The 15,833-nt window shown below is 41.3% G+C and overlaps 1 protein-coding gene across 6 annotated transcripts in view; it reads right to left on the bottom strand.

The window, feature by feature from the left end:
• LOC138761668 (lectin BRA-3-like) overlaps positions 1-15,833 on the bottom strand; it is a 123,511-nt gene that overhangs the window by 728 nt on the left and 106,950 nt on the right. For 4 of the 6 annotated variants that reach the window (XM_069934240.1, XM_069934220.1, XM_069934207.1 and 1 more), the window contains one exon: positions 11,684-11,851. The exons of 1 other annotated variant lie outside the window; for it this stretch is intronic. In XM_069934240.1, the coding sequence (XP_069790341.1) occupies positions 11,709-11,851 (143 nt within the window). In that variant the 3' untranslated portion in view covers positions 11,684-11,708. Of the gene's footprint in view, positions 1-3,500; positions 3,562-11,683; positions 11,852-15,833 lie in introns of all 6 variants that reach the window. One more of the 6 variants, XR_011356421.1, reaches the window with a different exon arrangement.

The raw sequence follows: 15,833 nt of genomic DNA, 5'->3' as shown, positions 1-15,833 counted from the left end.
CCAGAAGACATTGAAGAAACATGAAATCACAGGAAGAACATGCAAACTCCAGATATATAGCACCAGAGGTCACTGGAGCTGTGAGGCAGAAGCTCTTCTAGCTGTGCCACCTAAATTGTAACTATTTCCAGTCTTCTTATAAAATCAGGATGAGGTTTTACACATGAAACTGACAAAATGTTCATCCTATCAGAGGCTTACACAAATGACAAAATTAATACCTCTTTTTAAATATAGAATGATTTTCAACCTGTTTTCAAAAAACAACACCCCATTATTACTCAGGCAAACTTATTTCAGTTAAATTAAACATTATTTCACAGGCTATGCAAAGGGCCAATTATATTCAAAATGAAAACCATACCAGCCTGTCCCACAGTACTTCTGTGGCCTCACTGCTTACTTTATAGAATGACCATTTAATACTGAGTCTTGTTTGCATCCTCAGTGACATTTCTGCACTCAAAGCTTCCTTCAAATGGTTATATGTCTACACTTATCTCTTGCAGGATGATTTGGAAATGGAATATATGTAACAAGGGAACTGAAGGAGAAGGTTCATTAGCGATCTTATCTGGGATGTATCAAAATCCATGGTCATGGAATCATAAAAATGAATAGGTCAGAAATAGCCCATCTCATCCATCCCTATATATCTACACTATGCAGGTTACACTTAAATAGGTAATGACATAGGGACCTATCCAAGGCACATGGGTTGCACCAAAACTGGAAAAGGTCCAACTTGCTTCTGGAGGTGTGATTTGCTCATGCTGAGGAGGAGGGATGAATGGGATATTGAATATGAGCACAGTAGAGGATTCAGTAACAGTCAAAAACAGAAAGGAAACTACATCAGAAAAGGTCGAGCTATCAAGAAAGGCTAAACAGTTTTGATCTGTATTCCTTGGAGTTTAGAAGAATGAGGGGAAACTTGAAGTGCGAAAAAATTCTCTCAAAGGATAATAAACTTCTGGAATTCTCTATCCCTGAGGGTTGTGGAGGCTGGGTGATGAGATATATTTAAGGTGAAAAAGATAAATATTTGAAATATTAAGGAATTGAGGGTTATGGGAAAATGGCACAAGAGAGGAGTTGAGTCAGGGGGCCATTTCTGCAACTGGAAGAATGTGACAAGTGATCTACTGCAGCGATAGCTGCTGGAACCCTTGCTGTGTTACATACATTAGTAATCTGGATATGAATGCAGGTTTAAATTTATTTGTCACAAAATACCTAGGGTAGTGAGAAGGCTGCCCTAGTTATCTAGCTTGGAAACAGCCCATCGTGTCCACAATAACCATCAAGTACCAATTCACATTAATTCCATTTTTTAATCTCCACATTCTATAATATGTCTATACACCTCAGTAGTCAATTAGCCTCCCACACCACTCATCTTTGTGACCTGGGAAGGCATTGGTGTGTCTTGAGGGACACAGTCATCGTGAAAATAATGAAACTTCACACAGATAACACTGAAAGTCAGGAATGAACCCAGGTGATGACATCTCTGAGGCAATATTCTTTCTAGTTATATCACTGTGCCATTCATAAAGGAGATGTGATCTGTAAGTTTGCAAACAGCAAACATTATATTGGTGCTATTGTTGATAGTAAGGATAATTTCAGCTGCAGAGTGATATTGGTGAGTTGAGAGGAGGGGCATAAAAATGGCAGATGAAGTTGAATCCTGAAGAATCCTGATAGTTCATCATCCAGCAACCACTCAAATGGCTTCTCACTCCTTTCCAAAGGTCCAATCACTGTAGCTGAGTCACTATATTACCACTGAGAGGTAATTGAAATTCATGATTGGCCTCTTCAGTAATGTATTTCCTTAACAGTATCTGGATATTGTACTTCATCATCAATTACCACTATTGCACAAAAAGAGCATCTCATAATAAAGTGTGGACCAGCAGGGATTATAGCAGAAACAACAAGGGCATGCAAGGATAAATGATAACCACGCGCTTCAGGAATTAGATAAAAATAATCTACTCAGTTAAAACTCACCATGATAAGGCTTGTGGCTGGATGAGGCGAAGAAAGCCCAGATGGAAGATGAAGTGTTAAAGTTGGCTTTGAACTTCATTGTAATAAGATGGGTGACAGGCAGAAAGGTCAGACTTAGCACAGGTTGGAGAATCAAAGTGTCAGTCAACTGGAAGCTCAGAGCTATTGCACAAAGCAATCATCCAACCTGCATTTGGTTTCTCCTCAGTGGCGGATTATAACTACCACCCAGGCCCCTAGGCTAAGTTTTAGTAAGGCAACCCCTGACCTCGGCACCCCCCCCCCCCTGGTGTGATGCCCTCTCCTCACATATTCTAAATTTATCCACCAGATATGTACTCAGGGTGTGCATGTGTACAGTGTGCTTGGTGATAGCAGGATGGAATTGATGGGTTGGGTGGCAATAACCCGGTGGAGAAGGGTGCATGAAGAGAGGAGGAATTGGGGCAGTTGTGGGGTGCTTTGGTGCCAGCCACTGGTGGAAACCTCATTGCCAGGTTCTGACACAGGGCTGCATTGGGCAGTTTGTCCCTGTTCAGCTCTCTGCTGCACAACGCACTCCCTGGCTTGTACCAGCCATAGTCAGGCCAGCCACTCGAGAAATTCAGCTCTCACCCCCCACATCATGTAAATTACATAAAAGTCACTGACTTTCCACTGTCTACATCATGGGGGTTTAACATTCATTAGAAACTGAAGAGTTTTGGTCTTCTGCACAAGATTTAGAAGCTATGAATCAAGCAGTGTGTAACTCACCATATAACTTGCCACCACTCAAGAAGATCGACAACATACACATCACATCAACTTGGTTGGCATGCATTGAATCCACAAACATTCACTGACTCCATCATCACTGCAGGCTGCAGCCACCACTCAGAAATACTCCTTGAGCAGGATCTTTTAACCCATCACTTACACAAAGATGGAAGGACAAGGGCAGCAAAAGCAGAGGGATACCATCATGCGGATATTATACAACAGGCCACACACAATTTGACTTGAAATACCCCCATCTTTCAACCATTCAAATTGCAATTTGCAAACTCTGGATGCAATACAATTTCCAGAAACTGTTCTGTCATTCTTAATTTAAACAGCATGAATAAAATAATTAAAGTGATCACTTATTCCACTCCCTTGGCAGAGAGATCAGGGTTAATTGAATCAGTTGTCCCCGACTTTTCCATGAGTGATGCTGGTGTTGCATGAGCCGAGCTCTGCTGCAAGAGGCAGGCCTCAGGCTCAGACTAGCACACACTTTTTATAAATGTGCGAGCATTGATTGGCAGGTAGCATTGGGACCTGCGGAGCCCGAGACCCCGCTGCTGATTGGGTGAATGTGGTACCTCTGCGACAGTGAGGCATGAACAATTGATGTAGCAACTAGACAAGTAGTACAACTACCCTATATAACTATGTACAATGTTGTACTAGTACTACATGCATAATAAAATATCATAAATGAATCAATTACAGACCTTTTATTCCATTAATGTTCCTTTGGAATGGAAAGCAAATGACTTGTTGGAGTCCAGTATGCTGGAATAACAAAGAAGAGTTTAGAAGCTCCCTATGAGTCCTGACGAGCATGACACGACCCGGTAGCAGGCACCAAACTACCTATCCCCCAAGTGGTAGTACTCATCATGGTTTGCTCCTAAACTCTTCTTTGATAGCCAGCATACTGGAGGTTATGTGCAGGGTTCAATCCCATCCCCCAATCCCCCACCTTCCCACCAAACTATTGGATTTTTTAATGTCTCTCCGACCTAAATGGATATTAAAAATCTAATAGTTTGGTGGTGGGAAGGTGGGAGATTGGGGATTGTGGGGCTGAAAGCAGCTCACCTCGCCCTGAGTGTCTGGAGGCAGTTAAGTAATTAAGTAATCTGGTGGGTGATTGACTGAGAGACCACCTCAGTGAGGTGACTTTTACCTAGTCGAAGGACACACCAGCTGCCAATCAAGGTTTGGTTCTGCCCACTCACTAGTGCACACTTTGCTTTTGGGATCATGTAAATTACCTGGGCTGCACTCTCCAGCCTGGTCTTGGGCCATTGGCTGTTGTAATTGGATTAACTCTCCTGGCACCGAGCCATTGGCACCCTGTAAATGATCTGGGCTGGAACCTCCAGCACTATAAAGGCACCATGTGCTCTTTGTTTTCTCTCTTTGCCAGCTTGGGACCACCCTGTTTCACTCCAGGCCTAGAAATGTGCTGGAGAAACCATTGGAAAGATGTTGACTGTTAAAAGGGTTAGGAGCATTTAAATAGTGTTTCTTGTAGCATAGAGCCATGTCTGAACTGAGTCAAGGGGAGGTAGGGCATCATAGTGATTTTTCCTCCATCATTGTATGTACCAGTATGTGTATGTGTGTATTTTGTTCCCATGCTATTTTCCCGACGTACGTTATCAATTGTCTGCTATTTCTTTCCCACAGCTGCTGTAAACTGTGTGTGTGTGGATGGTGCATCAGTTACACTTGCCTTCTGTAAATAAAATCCTTCACTACAAAAAAAAACTGTTCAAAGTCCTTGCCTTTGAGATCTATCAAACCTGTTTCCTCACTCACAACAACATTCCAGATTTTATTCAAGTTATTTGTATGCATTTTGGTTTGACCACTTAGAACTTAGAGCACTTTTTATACATAGTCCCCTCATTTCAGGGCACCATAATATTTGGGACATAGCAATGGTATATATATTAAAGTAATTATGTTTAGTATTTTGTTGCATATCCCTTTCATGCAATGACTGCTTGAAGTCTGTGATTCATAGACATTACCAGGTACTGAGTATCTTCTTCAGCTCCTGCTTGTTTTGGAGGCTTGTCCCCTTAAGTTTTCTCTTCAGAATATGGAAGACATGCTCGTTTGGATTTAGATCAGATGATTGACAGATCGTTCAAGAATTTTCCAGTTTTTAGCTTTGAAAAACTCCTTTGTTGCTTTTGCAATATGTTTAGGATCATTGTCTTGCTGTAGGATGAAATGCCATCCAATGAGTTTGGAGGCATTTGCCTAAATTTGAGCAAATGTTGCTTTTCTCCTCAGAATTAATTTTGCTCCTGCCATCAGCAGTACATCATCAATGAAGTTAAGTGCGCCAGTACCCGTGGCAGCTGTACATGCCCAGGCCATAACACCCCCACCACATTTCACAGATGAGATGGTATGCTTTGGATCCCTTTACACATCCACATTTTGCTCTTGTCATTACTCTGATACAGGTTAATCTTGGTCTTATCTGTCCACAAGACCTTTTTCCAGTATCCTGCAGAGTCATTTAAATACTTCTTGGCAAACTGTCATCTAGCCATCCTGTTTCTATGGCTAACTAGTGGTTTGCATCTTGCAGTGTAGTCTCTATATTTCTATTCATGAAGTCTTCTACAGACAGTACTCAGTGAGACGTCCACATCGGCCCCCTGAAGAATTTTTCTAATCTGTTGGATTAGTGTTTAGGGATTTTTCTTCATTATATTTAGAATTCTTCTGTAATCAGTAGTGGAGATCTTTCTTGGCCTATCAGTTCCTTTGTGATTACTGAACTCACCAGTATGCTCTTTCTTCTTAATAGAACCATAGAACACTATAGCACAGAAAATAGGCCATTCAGCCCTTCTAGCCTGTGCTGAAACATCATTCCGCTAGTCCCACTGACTTTCACCCATTTCATAACACTCCAAACCTCTCCCATCCATGTATCTATCCAATTTACTCTTAAAACTTAAGAGTGAGCGTGCATTTACCATGTCAGATGGCAGCTCGTTCTACACTCCCACCACTTTCTGAGGGAAATTTCCCCTAATGTTCTCCCTAAATCTTTCTTCTTTCACCCTAAAGCCACGTCCTCTCATACTTGTCTCTCCTAATCTGTGGAAAGAGCCTTCTCACATTTACTCTGTCTATATCCCTCATAATTTTGTAAACCTCTATCAAATCTCCCCTACCAAAGTGATTTTTCAGTAGGAGTTTGAGGGTTTGGAGTGATCCTGTAATTTAACAAGAATGTCTGCAGGATCTCCTCCATTGGACCCTCCCCCTTAGCTCTGTTCAGAGCTCATTTGAATGTATCCACAAAATGTTCTGCTTGACCATTGGACTGAAGAGGAGAGGTGAGTGAATATCCGTGCTTGCAAAAAAAAAAAATCAAAGCCAGTGCAGTGAATTGTGTTGCATTATCTTAAACTAATGTTACAGGAGCACCAAAGCGATTGAATATAGACTTGAGTTCCATGATTGTAGCTGATGCAGTTGGTTGGACTACTTTGATGATCTCAGGCCATTTGGAGTATGCGTCCACTACAACTAGGTAGTACTCCCCATTAATTGGTCCTGCATAGTCAATATGAAGATGATTCCATGGCCTGCTTGGTTGAGGCTAGGAATGTAGATTCGTCTTAACAGGGAATTTTGCAGTTGAGGCACATCGGATACATGACCATGTCAGTTGTTCAATCTGGTCATTCATCAGATACCAATATACGTAACTTCGTGCAAGTGCTTTCTCTCAATTCATTCCAGGATGTCCACTGTGAAACCATTTGAGGATTGTAGATAGCAGAGCTTTGGGAATAACAATCCATTCTGCAAACAAAAGACAATAGACAATAGACAATAGGAGCTGGAGTAGGCCCTTCGGCCTGTCGAGCCAGCACCGCCATTTTACAGATCATGGCTGATCACGACCATCAGTACCCCTTTCCAGCCTTATCCCCATAACCCTTAACTCCTTTGCCCACTAGAGCCTTTAGTGATTGCCAATGATTCTCATCTTTTGAAGAATGGCTGGATTTCCATTCATGGACATGTTTTTGGCCATCTTGAATGATGATAAAATGCACTATCTCTTGTAGAAGGTCATCTTTTTCGTTGCTTGTCTGATTCTTTCTGCTGTAACCGGCAGTGAATTAATAATATCTTTAAATACCTGGTTGACCTCTGCCTCTACAGCAAGTTCCGTGACCAGAATATCTTCTGGCTTTGTTTCCTGTTTGCTAATGAGTCATGACAATGCATTTAATTTTGAAGTGATAACCAAGTAGCATGGTTGCCCCTCTTTGCAGTTTTCCATGTAAACTGGCAGAATGTAGTTTGTGTGGCACTCGTGTCCTCGAGTCCCTAAGTTCTGCAACAACAGCCTAATTTTCCATGCATCATTGAATTTGGCAAAGTCGACTGCAAATATGTCTTCATACTTCTTGAACCAAGTATCAAATATGCTTGACTCTGGGTCAAATGAGAACCCTGGGATAGAGCTTATTAAAGCATCTGCAGAATTTGAATGAACTTCTGGCTCACCTTCTACAATGGCTGGAGTCCCAACAGACATTTTCTCTGCCAGCTAGTCAAATAGCCTTGCTTGTATTTCTTCAAAGTTTTTCTGCTGCTGCTTGAGGTCAGCCTACAGCTGTTCTATTGTGACTGACATTTTCACCTCGTTGCCTGCATTGAGTGGAATATAAGCTTCCACCTCGTTAGACCCAGAGAGAAACAGTCACCGGTGTTTTTCGAAATCCAAAGAATGAACCCTTTTATTTACAATTAGAGAACTAGTTAAAATATTTACAATGCCCTTGGTCCCGAGGGAACTCTCGCAAGACATCTCATACAGATGTGACTGAATTAGTTGATTGATGGCTCAAGTTCCTAGAACAGGTAACACCCACTCCTGGCGATGGTGGGTCACTCTGTTTAGGGCGTCCTAGCACCCTTAAGCCATGTCCTTTCATATTTATCTCTCCTAATCTAAGTGGAAAGAACTTACTCGCATTTACTCTATCTATATCCCTCATAATTTTGTAAACCTTGATTAAATCACCCCTTATTCTTCAAGGAATAAAGTCCTAACCTGTTTAATCTTTCCTGTAATGATATTCCAAACAGTTGATTTTGGTAATCTTATGGTTTGAGTGATGTGTCATACTGTTTTATTCTTGATTTTCAGCCTCATAATAGCTTCTTTGACTTTCATTGTCACAACTCTGGTCCTCATGTTGAAAAATGTCAACTATAGATTCCAAAGGTGATCAAAAGCTTAGTTCTCTTATTACTGCACCAATGAAGCAATTAAACATACCCAAGTAATCATGTACACCTGTGAAACCAAATGTCCCAAACATTTTGTTTGTGGTCTCCTTTCGTTATAGTTGACCATGGGTACTGCGCCTGTGGTAGTAGATAAAGTGGTCTCTCCAGGGCATAAGCCAGGGCAAAGTTTTTTTTAAATATTTTTTTATTTTTCACACCATAAATCACATTAACCATGATACACATTTTTTCCTTTTCACACATATACAATGTCATTTTCTCACCCCCCCTCCCTCCTCCCCTCCCACCCTCCCCACCTCCCCCCTCCTGTCCATTTAAGGTATAAAATTTAGGATACATTAAACCAGTCAGACAATGTTGTCATTCAATAAAAATACACCAGAAATTCCACTGAGTCCATTCTTTTCATTTCCTTTTCCTTCTGTTAACTTAGGTAGTGATTGTCCCCGGTAGGTTTTCTCTATTGTGTTTAATATAAGGCTCCCATATTTGTTCGAATATTTCAGCCAGGGCAAAGTTGATATGGAGATCTGTCTGTTGCCCATGCAGTGGGACCCCCCCCCCCTCCATGATAATGACAGGTCCAAAGGAACGAAAAAAGTTGATAGTTTGGTGCTAACAGCATTTTAGGAGTTGCCGTGCCAATGCTGGGTACAGTAGTCAGCCACCTTCAGGACTCCAACTCCAGATTGTTCCTTGGGGCTTACTCCCAAAGCCTTTCCCATGAGCAGGTATAGACACAAGGCAGCGGAGGTTGAAATCGGAGTTTTCCCTCTCCTAGGAGAGTTACCATTTATGGTTAATGAGCCCCATCTGTCTGGAACAATTGGTTTCAAGACGTGAGTGGCCTTCCTTTGCCCCTTCTCCTGACAGTGAGAACACCTCTGTTGGGTATAAGAACTATGCCACACATGAAGGCTAGGAGTTGGATTTGATTGTCAGAGGCTATTTGAGACACACACCATGAAGAGAATTTGTGTAGCAGTGGGAGCTCATCCCCATTACCACTCTTTGGCTATGACAACCTTTACAGCCCTCAAGCATTATGGTATCCAGAAATGGGTATCTATGTATAAAAAGTGCTGTAATTTCAACATGGTCAAACCAAAATGCATTCAAATAACCTTGAATAAAACCTGATTGTGCACTTTAATCACATGAATTTTTGATTATAAATTTAAAACTATGGAGCACAGAGGCAAATAAAGAAAAAAAGTCCATTTGTTCCAAACATTTTGGAGGATACGATATGTGTCCTATTCTCCCTCTCTTATTTCCCTTATTAGTCTGTCAACAAGGTGGATCCATACACAACAAAGTCACTAAGGGAACCTTAGCTTCAGGCTATTCTTTCCCTTTCAGATTCATGTCCACAACGTTCCTAGTTCCCTTAAAGGGCCTTTGAGATGAAAAATCAACTTCTGTAGAAACTGCCTTACTTACTAAGTGTTTCAAGAACTTTTTTTTAATTTCAGTACTTCATGAATGCCCAGCAGACTCATCTGTTTTGAATATCATGCGCCACATAACATTGTGGAAATGTGCTTGTTGTTTAGATGGGGCTTTGTTCTCACAGACATGCCTTGGTACTCTTCCCAAAATTGTCATGTACGATATATCTGCAACAGTTACGTTATTGAGAGTAGCAATCCCTTGCATTGGTTCTTTCATTACCTATTGCACAACTGGTCTGAGACCAATGTTTTCAGGACTCCACCAGTTTGGTGAATTATTGTATTACCAACCCAGTCTTTGTGATGTCTCAATGGGAGTCCTTCATCCATATCACATCTTTTACCATTGCTTCTTTCAGTGCTACTCTAAATGTTCTTCAGAATGGAACTGGGCTGATTCATTAACTGAGGAAGGATGGCAGATGGTAATGGTCAAGTGTTCATGGTCAAAGTTTAGATATTCCACTGATGGGAATCCAGTTGAGATGGTCCAACTGGATTTTCAAAGTGATGCAGAAAGTTCTCTTGCTGACTGATAAACCTTTTTTCCATGACCAAGAATACATTATTTGGCTATACTAGGTTGTTTTGTGTAAATATATAATAGAGTTCTACTGCACAGAAACAGGCTCTTCAGCCTAACTTGTTCATGCTGACCAAGCTAATCTATATGTCTGCATTCGGCCTAGATCCTGCTAAACCTTTCCCAATTTTGGATTTTCTGAATGGCTTTTGAACTTTACAATTGTACCTGCTTCTTCCATTTCCTCTGGCAGCTCATTTCATATAACCTTCACCAACTGTGTGAAGATACTGCTTGGGTCTCTTATAAATCTTTCTCAACTCACCTTAAATCTATTCCATCTAGTTTTAGATTCCTCTACCCTGAGGAAAAAAATCCATCACTATTTACCTTGTCTCTGCTTCTCATGATTTTATTAACATCTACAAGGTTTCCCCTCATCCTCCTGCATTCCAGGGAGAAAAGTCCCAGCCTGTCCAGCCTCTTCTTACAATTTAGTCCAACCAGTCTCAGTAACATTCTCATGAATCTCTTCTGCACCTTTTTCAGCTTAATGATATCTCTCCTATAGCTCAGAGACCAAAACAGCTCACAATACTCCAAGTGCAATCTCAGCAACATCTTGTAGTTAGTTGTACAATGACATCCCATTTGCCTTCTTCACCACTCTGTCTGCATGTGTCATCACATTCTTGGAACTAAATATATGCACCCTCAAGTCTCTCTTTTTCTACAACACTCTGCAGGGCCCGACTATTTACTATACGAGTTCTGTTTTAACCTACCAAAGTGCAACACCTTGCATTTTTATGAGTTCATCTAGATCCCGTGGTAATCTTAGATAACTTCTTCACTGTGTACTATACCACCAATTTAGATGTCAGCTGCAAACTTACTAACCATGTCAACTATATTGTCACTCAAATTCATTTTTAAAAAATCACAAACAATAAAGAACTCACACCAATCCCTGTGGCATTCCATTACTTATAGGCCTCCAAACTGAGTAACAGCCCTACACTACCACCCTCTGTCTCCTTCCATCAATCCAATTATGCATCCAACTGGCCAGCTCAGCCTGGATCCCATCCAATCTGATCTTCCAGACCAGCTTACCCAATGGTACCTTGCTTTCATCCATCTTCCTGGTCACTTAAAAAAATTCAAACAAAGCCATAAGATACCATTTCCCACTCACAATGACAAATTGATCATTTGTTGTTAGGAAAATGATGAGAAATTGCAACCCTTTTATAAATTGCACCAGAATAGCATATGGAATACCTTTCTTCTTTCCCAGCTCATTCTCCATGGTTTTCTAATTTAATTCATTTTGTTCTTCCTGCCATCCCAAATCATTAGCTCTGCAATAACATTTTATTTAGCTTTGATAAAATGTAACACCAGCTTGTGGTTCTTGTGTAAGTATGCCAAGATTTACCTGCATGCACTCTGACAACACTTTATTCACTTATTCCAGCAATAGAGCCACTTACCTTAAATTATTCACATCTTTCAAAATTTTAAACTGACACAGGCTAGCTTGATGCTTTATTTCACTGACCTGAATTTTGCTATCTAATTTTATCATGACTCTAAAATCCATACAAGAATCATTCAAACTTACTGTAGTCGAATCAGACTTGACAAAATCATTTTTTTCTGTAAAATACTTTAAATCCATCAAGGTAATCTTTATCACTGACAGTTAGAATAGAAGCACCTCCAAAAATCCTTTGCTTTGCCAGCATTACTATTAAAGCCTCTTCCATACTCAAAACTTCTTCAGCGTTATCTGAGAAGGGAAACAAATAAAAATCACACGTAGCTCTTTATCCTTAAAATCATATGTTCTTTGTTTTCTTTTTCACTAAGCTTTAATGCACTCTCATTTCAGAGTACTACAGTTCCTATATCTGAGTACTTTTTTCTTTGGCTTGGCTTCGCGGACGAAGATTTATGGAGGGGGTAAAAAGTCCACGTCAGCTGCAGGCTCGTTTGTGGCTGACAAGTCCGATGCGGGACAGGCAGACACGATTGCAGCGGTTGCAAGGGAATATTGGTTGGTTGGGGTTGGGTGTTGGGTTTTTCCTCCTTTGCCTTTTGTCAGTGAGGTGGGCTCTGCGGTCTTCTTCAAAGGAGGCTGCTGCCCGCCAAACTGTGAGGCGCCAAGATGCACGGTTTGAGGCGTTATCAGCCCACTGGCGGTGGTCAATGTGGCAGGCACCAAGAGATGTCTTTAGGCAGTCCTTGTACCTTTTCTTTGGTGCACCTCTGTCACGGTGGCCAGTGGAGAGCTCGCCATATAATACGATCTTGGGAAGGCGATGGTCCTCCATTCTGGAGACGTGACCCATCCAGCGCAGCTGGATCTTCAGCAGCGTGGACTCGATGCTGTCAACCTCTGCCATCTCGAGTACCTCGACGTTAGGGGTGTGAGCGCTCCAATGGATGTTGAGGATGGAGCGGAGACAACGCTGGTGGAAGCGTTCTAGGAGCCGTAGGTGGTGCCGGTAGAGGACCCATGATTCGGAGCCGAACAGGAGTGTGGGTCTGACAACGGCTCTGTATACGCTTATCTTTGTGAGGTTTTTCAGTTGGTTGTTTTTCCAGACTCTTTTGTGTAGTCTTCCAAAGGCGCTATTTGCCTTGGCGAGTCTGTTGTCTATCTCATTGTCGATCCTTGCATCTGATGAAATGGTGCAGCCGAGATAGGTAAACTGGTTGACCGTTTTGAGTTTTGTGTGCCCGATGGAGATGTGGGGGGGCTGGTAGTCATGGTGGGGAGCTGGCTGATGGAGGACCTCAGTTTTCTTCAGGCCGACTTCCAGGCCAAACATTTTGGCAGTTTCCGCAAAGCAGGACGTCAAGCGCTGAAGAGCTGGCTCTGAAAGGGCAACTAAAGCGGCATCGTCTGCAAAGAGTAGTTCACGGACAAGTTTCTCTTGTGTCTTGGTGTGAGCTTGCAGGCGCCTCAGATTGAAGAGACTGCCATCCGTGCGGTACCGGATGTAAACAGCGTCTTCATTGTTGGGGTCTTTCATGGCTTGGTTCAGCATCATGCTGAAGAAGATTGAAAAGAGGGTTGGTGTGAGAACACAGCCTTGCTTCACGCCATTGTTAATGGAGAAGGGTTCAGAGAGCTCATTGCTGTATCTGACCCGACCTTGTTGGTTTTCGTGTGAAATATTGTCATTGTTATAAATAATTGCAGCAAAATACCGATCTGTTATTTCTGAAGCCCTCCTGTTATTGGTTTTTCATCCTTGCCTGTTTAAACAAAATACGTACTTATCAAAAGTAGTTGTTTATATAGGAATTTTTTACCTGGCTTCAATTGCTTACATTTGGATGAACTATTTACACTTAATAATCCTTTCTTATGCTACCCATATAGGGTCCTGGACTCTATGCCTAACCAGTCTTTCAAATATGCATTTTCCCTTCTGTCATTATGGTTACTTCATGAGAAACCCTCAATTTTTTCTCAAATGAAAAGATGAAGTGAGCACTGACAGTTTTGCTATCACCTAATTTGAAAGTAAACTTTACAATCAATTAAACGTCTCACATCACTATGTTTAATTTTGAAGGAACGAGTGAAGCATGAAGCTAGATTTAACATTTAAATGCATGGCCAGTCTAATGTCCAAAACAGCTCACTTCATTTGAGCGATCGTTCAGGAAAACCTGGATCCAATCAGCTATTATGTGCAATGGTGATGCATTTAACATCATCATCGGGCTTTGAGAGAACAATATAGAAAAGAAAATAGCACCTGACCATTGAAGGTTTGAACGATATTGGGCCATGTCTAAATGGAGTGAGCAGATGTCTTAATAATATTGGGATTCTCTAGATATTAGCAGATGTTTCATGTTTGCTACCTGATCACTGAGGGTGAAATTTCATTTTAATTGTGTACTGTAGTAGGGAATGGAGCACAGGTGTGCGAAATACTTCTGCAAATTAAGAGTATCGATTTGATTAGTGAACTACAAGGTCATCTGGTAGACAGCCAACACTTACACTGATCCATTTCAAAAATGAGTACCATCAAAGGTGCTCCTTGCTGGTTCATCCAAGGAAAGTTTTTTGCTCTTTCCTTAGTCTTGTTTAAAAAGAGAGTGAGATGAATATAGAGAATGTAAGAACTGCCCAATGATTATAATGGTGATTAATATAATTCTCATTTCATGGAGGTTTGAGGTGCAATGAACTTCCATGAGCAGTAGCAACAACTTCATCTGAATTCATTTACTTTTCAATATGGCATTGAAGTGAGTTGGTATCAGGTGTTTTAGAAATGTTTTATAATGTATTATATATTAAATATATTATACTTATGATGTCCTGGCTTCTTTGCATCTTACAATTTCAGATTTCAAAGTTAGCAAAGCATGTTATAACTATCTAATGTATACAGTAATTGTCAATGTTTCAAAATAAACCTATCATTAATGTATGTTTAGTTAACATGTAGTTAACTTAAGACCCCCTTGGACAAGAAGTAAGTTAACGATTTTTGAACTTGTGGTTTTTCTCTGGTCTTAGATTTGCTTCCATTAGAGGGCTCACAAATTCCATGGATGTGGTGATATGTATATACTGCTGCGTATGAGTGGCTGGCCCGCCCACTGATGACTCACTCCCCAGTAGCTCTTCCCCTTGAGACCTGGCCATAAAGGTTGACCTCCTTCCCCCCATCCATTCATTCGAGGCCATGGAATCAGGTCAGCTACAATCTAAAGTGTATTAAAGCCTATCGTCTCCCTCTCAGTCTTTGGAGTAATTGATAGAACATATCAATGGGTTAACAGACCTTTGCAATTACAAACTCCAGCCCATGATCTCAGTGATCTCCAGTTCACTATGAATAAAGCACTTTGAAAATAAATGAGTATTTGAACTGTGATGGAATATTTGGGAATGTTTTTGGGAGATAAATTGGGAAAAGTAGAGTAGGTTACAGACACACACTTTAAAACAGATACTATTTGAAATACTGAAAAATTCATATTCAGTGACTTCACAGAAACTCTGGAGATTTCACAAGTGGCTGTAATTGAAGTGAATGAATGGACTATTGTCTTTAAAGCCACTGCAAGACACAGGTTGTCTCCTAATACCTCTTCACAGAAAGGTATTGAAAGGTTATTGTTTACCTTAAACAACAGATTAACCAAAAGACGAACTCCTATTGTTTGCTGGAGAAGGTCAGGGGTTTGCAAGTGAGAAAGAGAAGGACATGCTGCCTGACAGTTTGAGTCTCAGAGAGAGACAGACAGAAGGAAGTCTTTGACTGTGTGTGACACAGAAAACTGTAACAATGTGGGGACTGATATCGGGCTGTGGCGGGACAGCTTTCAGATGGCTGTATTCAGATGGCTGGGGAGGCCACTGTGCTGCGGCAAGTATCCCTCTCGGAGGAGGGTTACAAAATTCGCCTCACAGGTGCCTCCTGCGCATTCACGTGGCCTCTTGGCAATATACAGCTTTGCAAGTGGGGCAATTGGCCACCTGAAAGTGCCTAATATGTATAAGTATCTAGAGGGGCAGGGACTGATCAGGGACACCCAACATGGGTTTGTGAGGGGAAGGCCATGTTTGATGAATCTTGTTGAATTTTTTGAGAAAGTGACTAGGAAGATTGGTGAGGGTAGAACAGGAGATGTAGTCTATATGGATTTCAGTAAGGCCTTTGATAAGGTTCCACATGGAAGGTTGGTGAGGAAGGTTCAGGCAGTAGGGATTAATGTTGAGATAGTCAGCTGGG

This window comes from Narcine bancroftii, chromosome 1 (genome assembly GCF_036971445.1).
Source record: "Narcine bancroftii isolate sNarBan1 chromosome 1, sNarBan1.hap1, whole genome shotgun sequence".
NCBI lineage: Eukaryota > Metazoa > Chordata > Chondrichthyes > Torpediniformes > Narcinidae > Narcine > Narcine bancroftii.
This window is presented reverse-complemented; position numbering and strand designations above follow the sequence as displayed.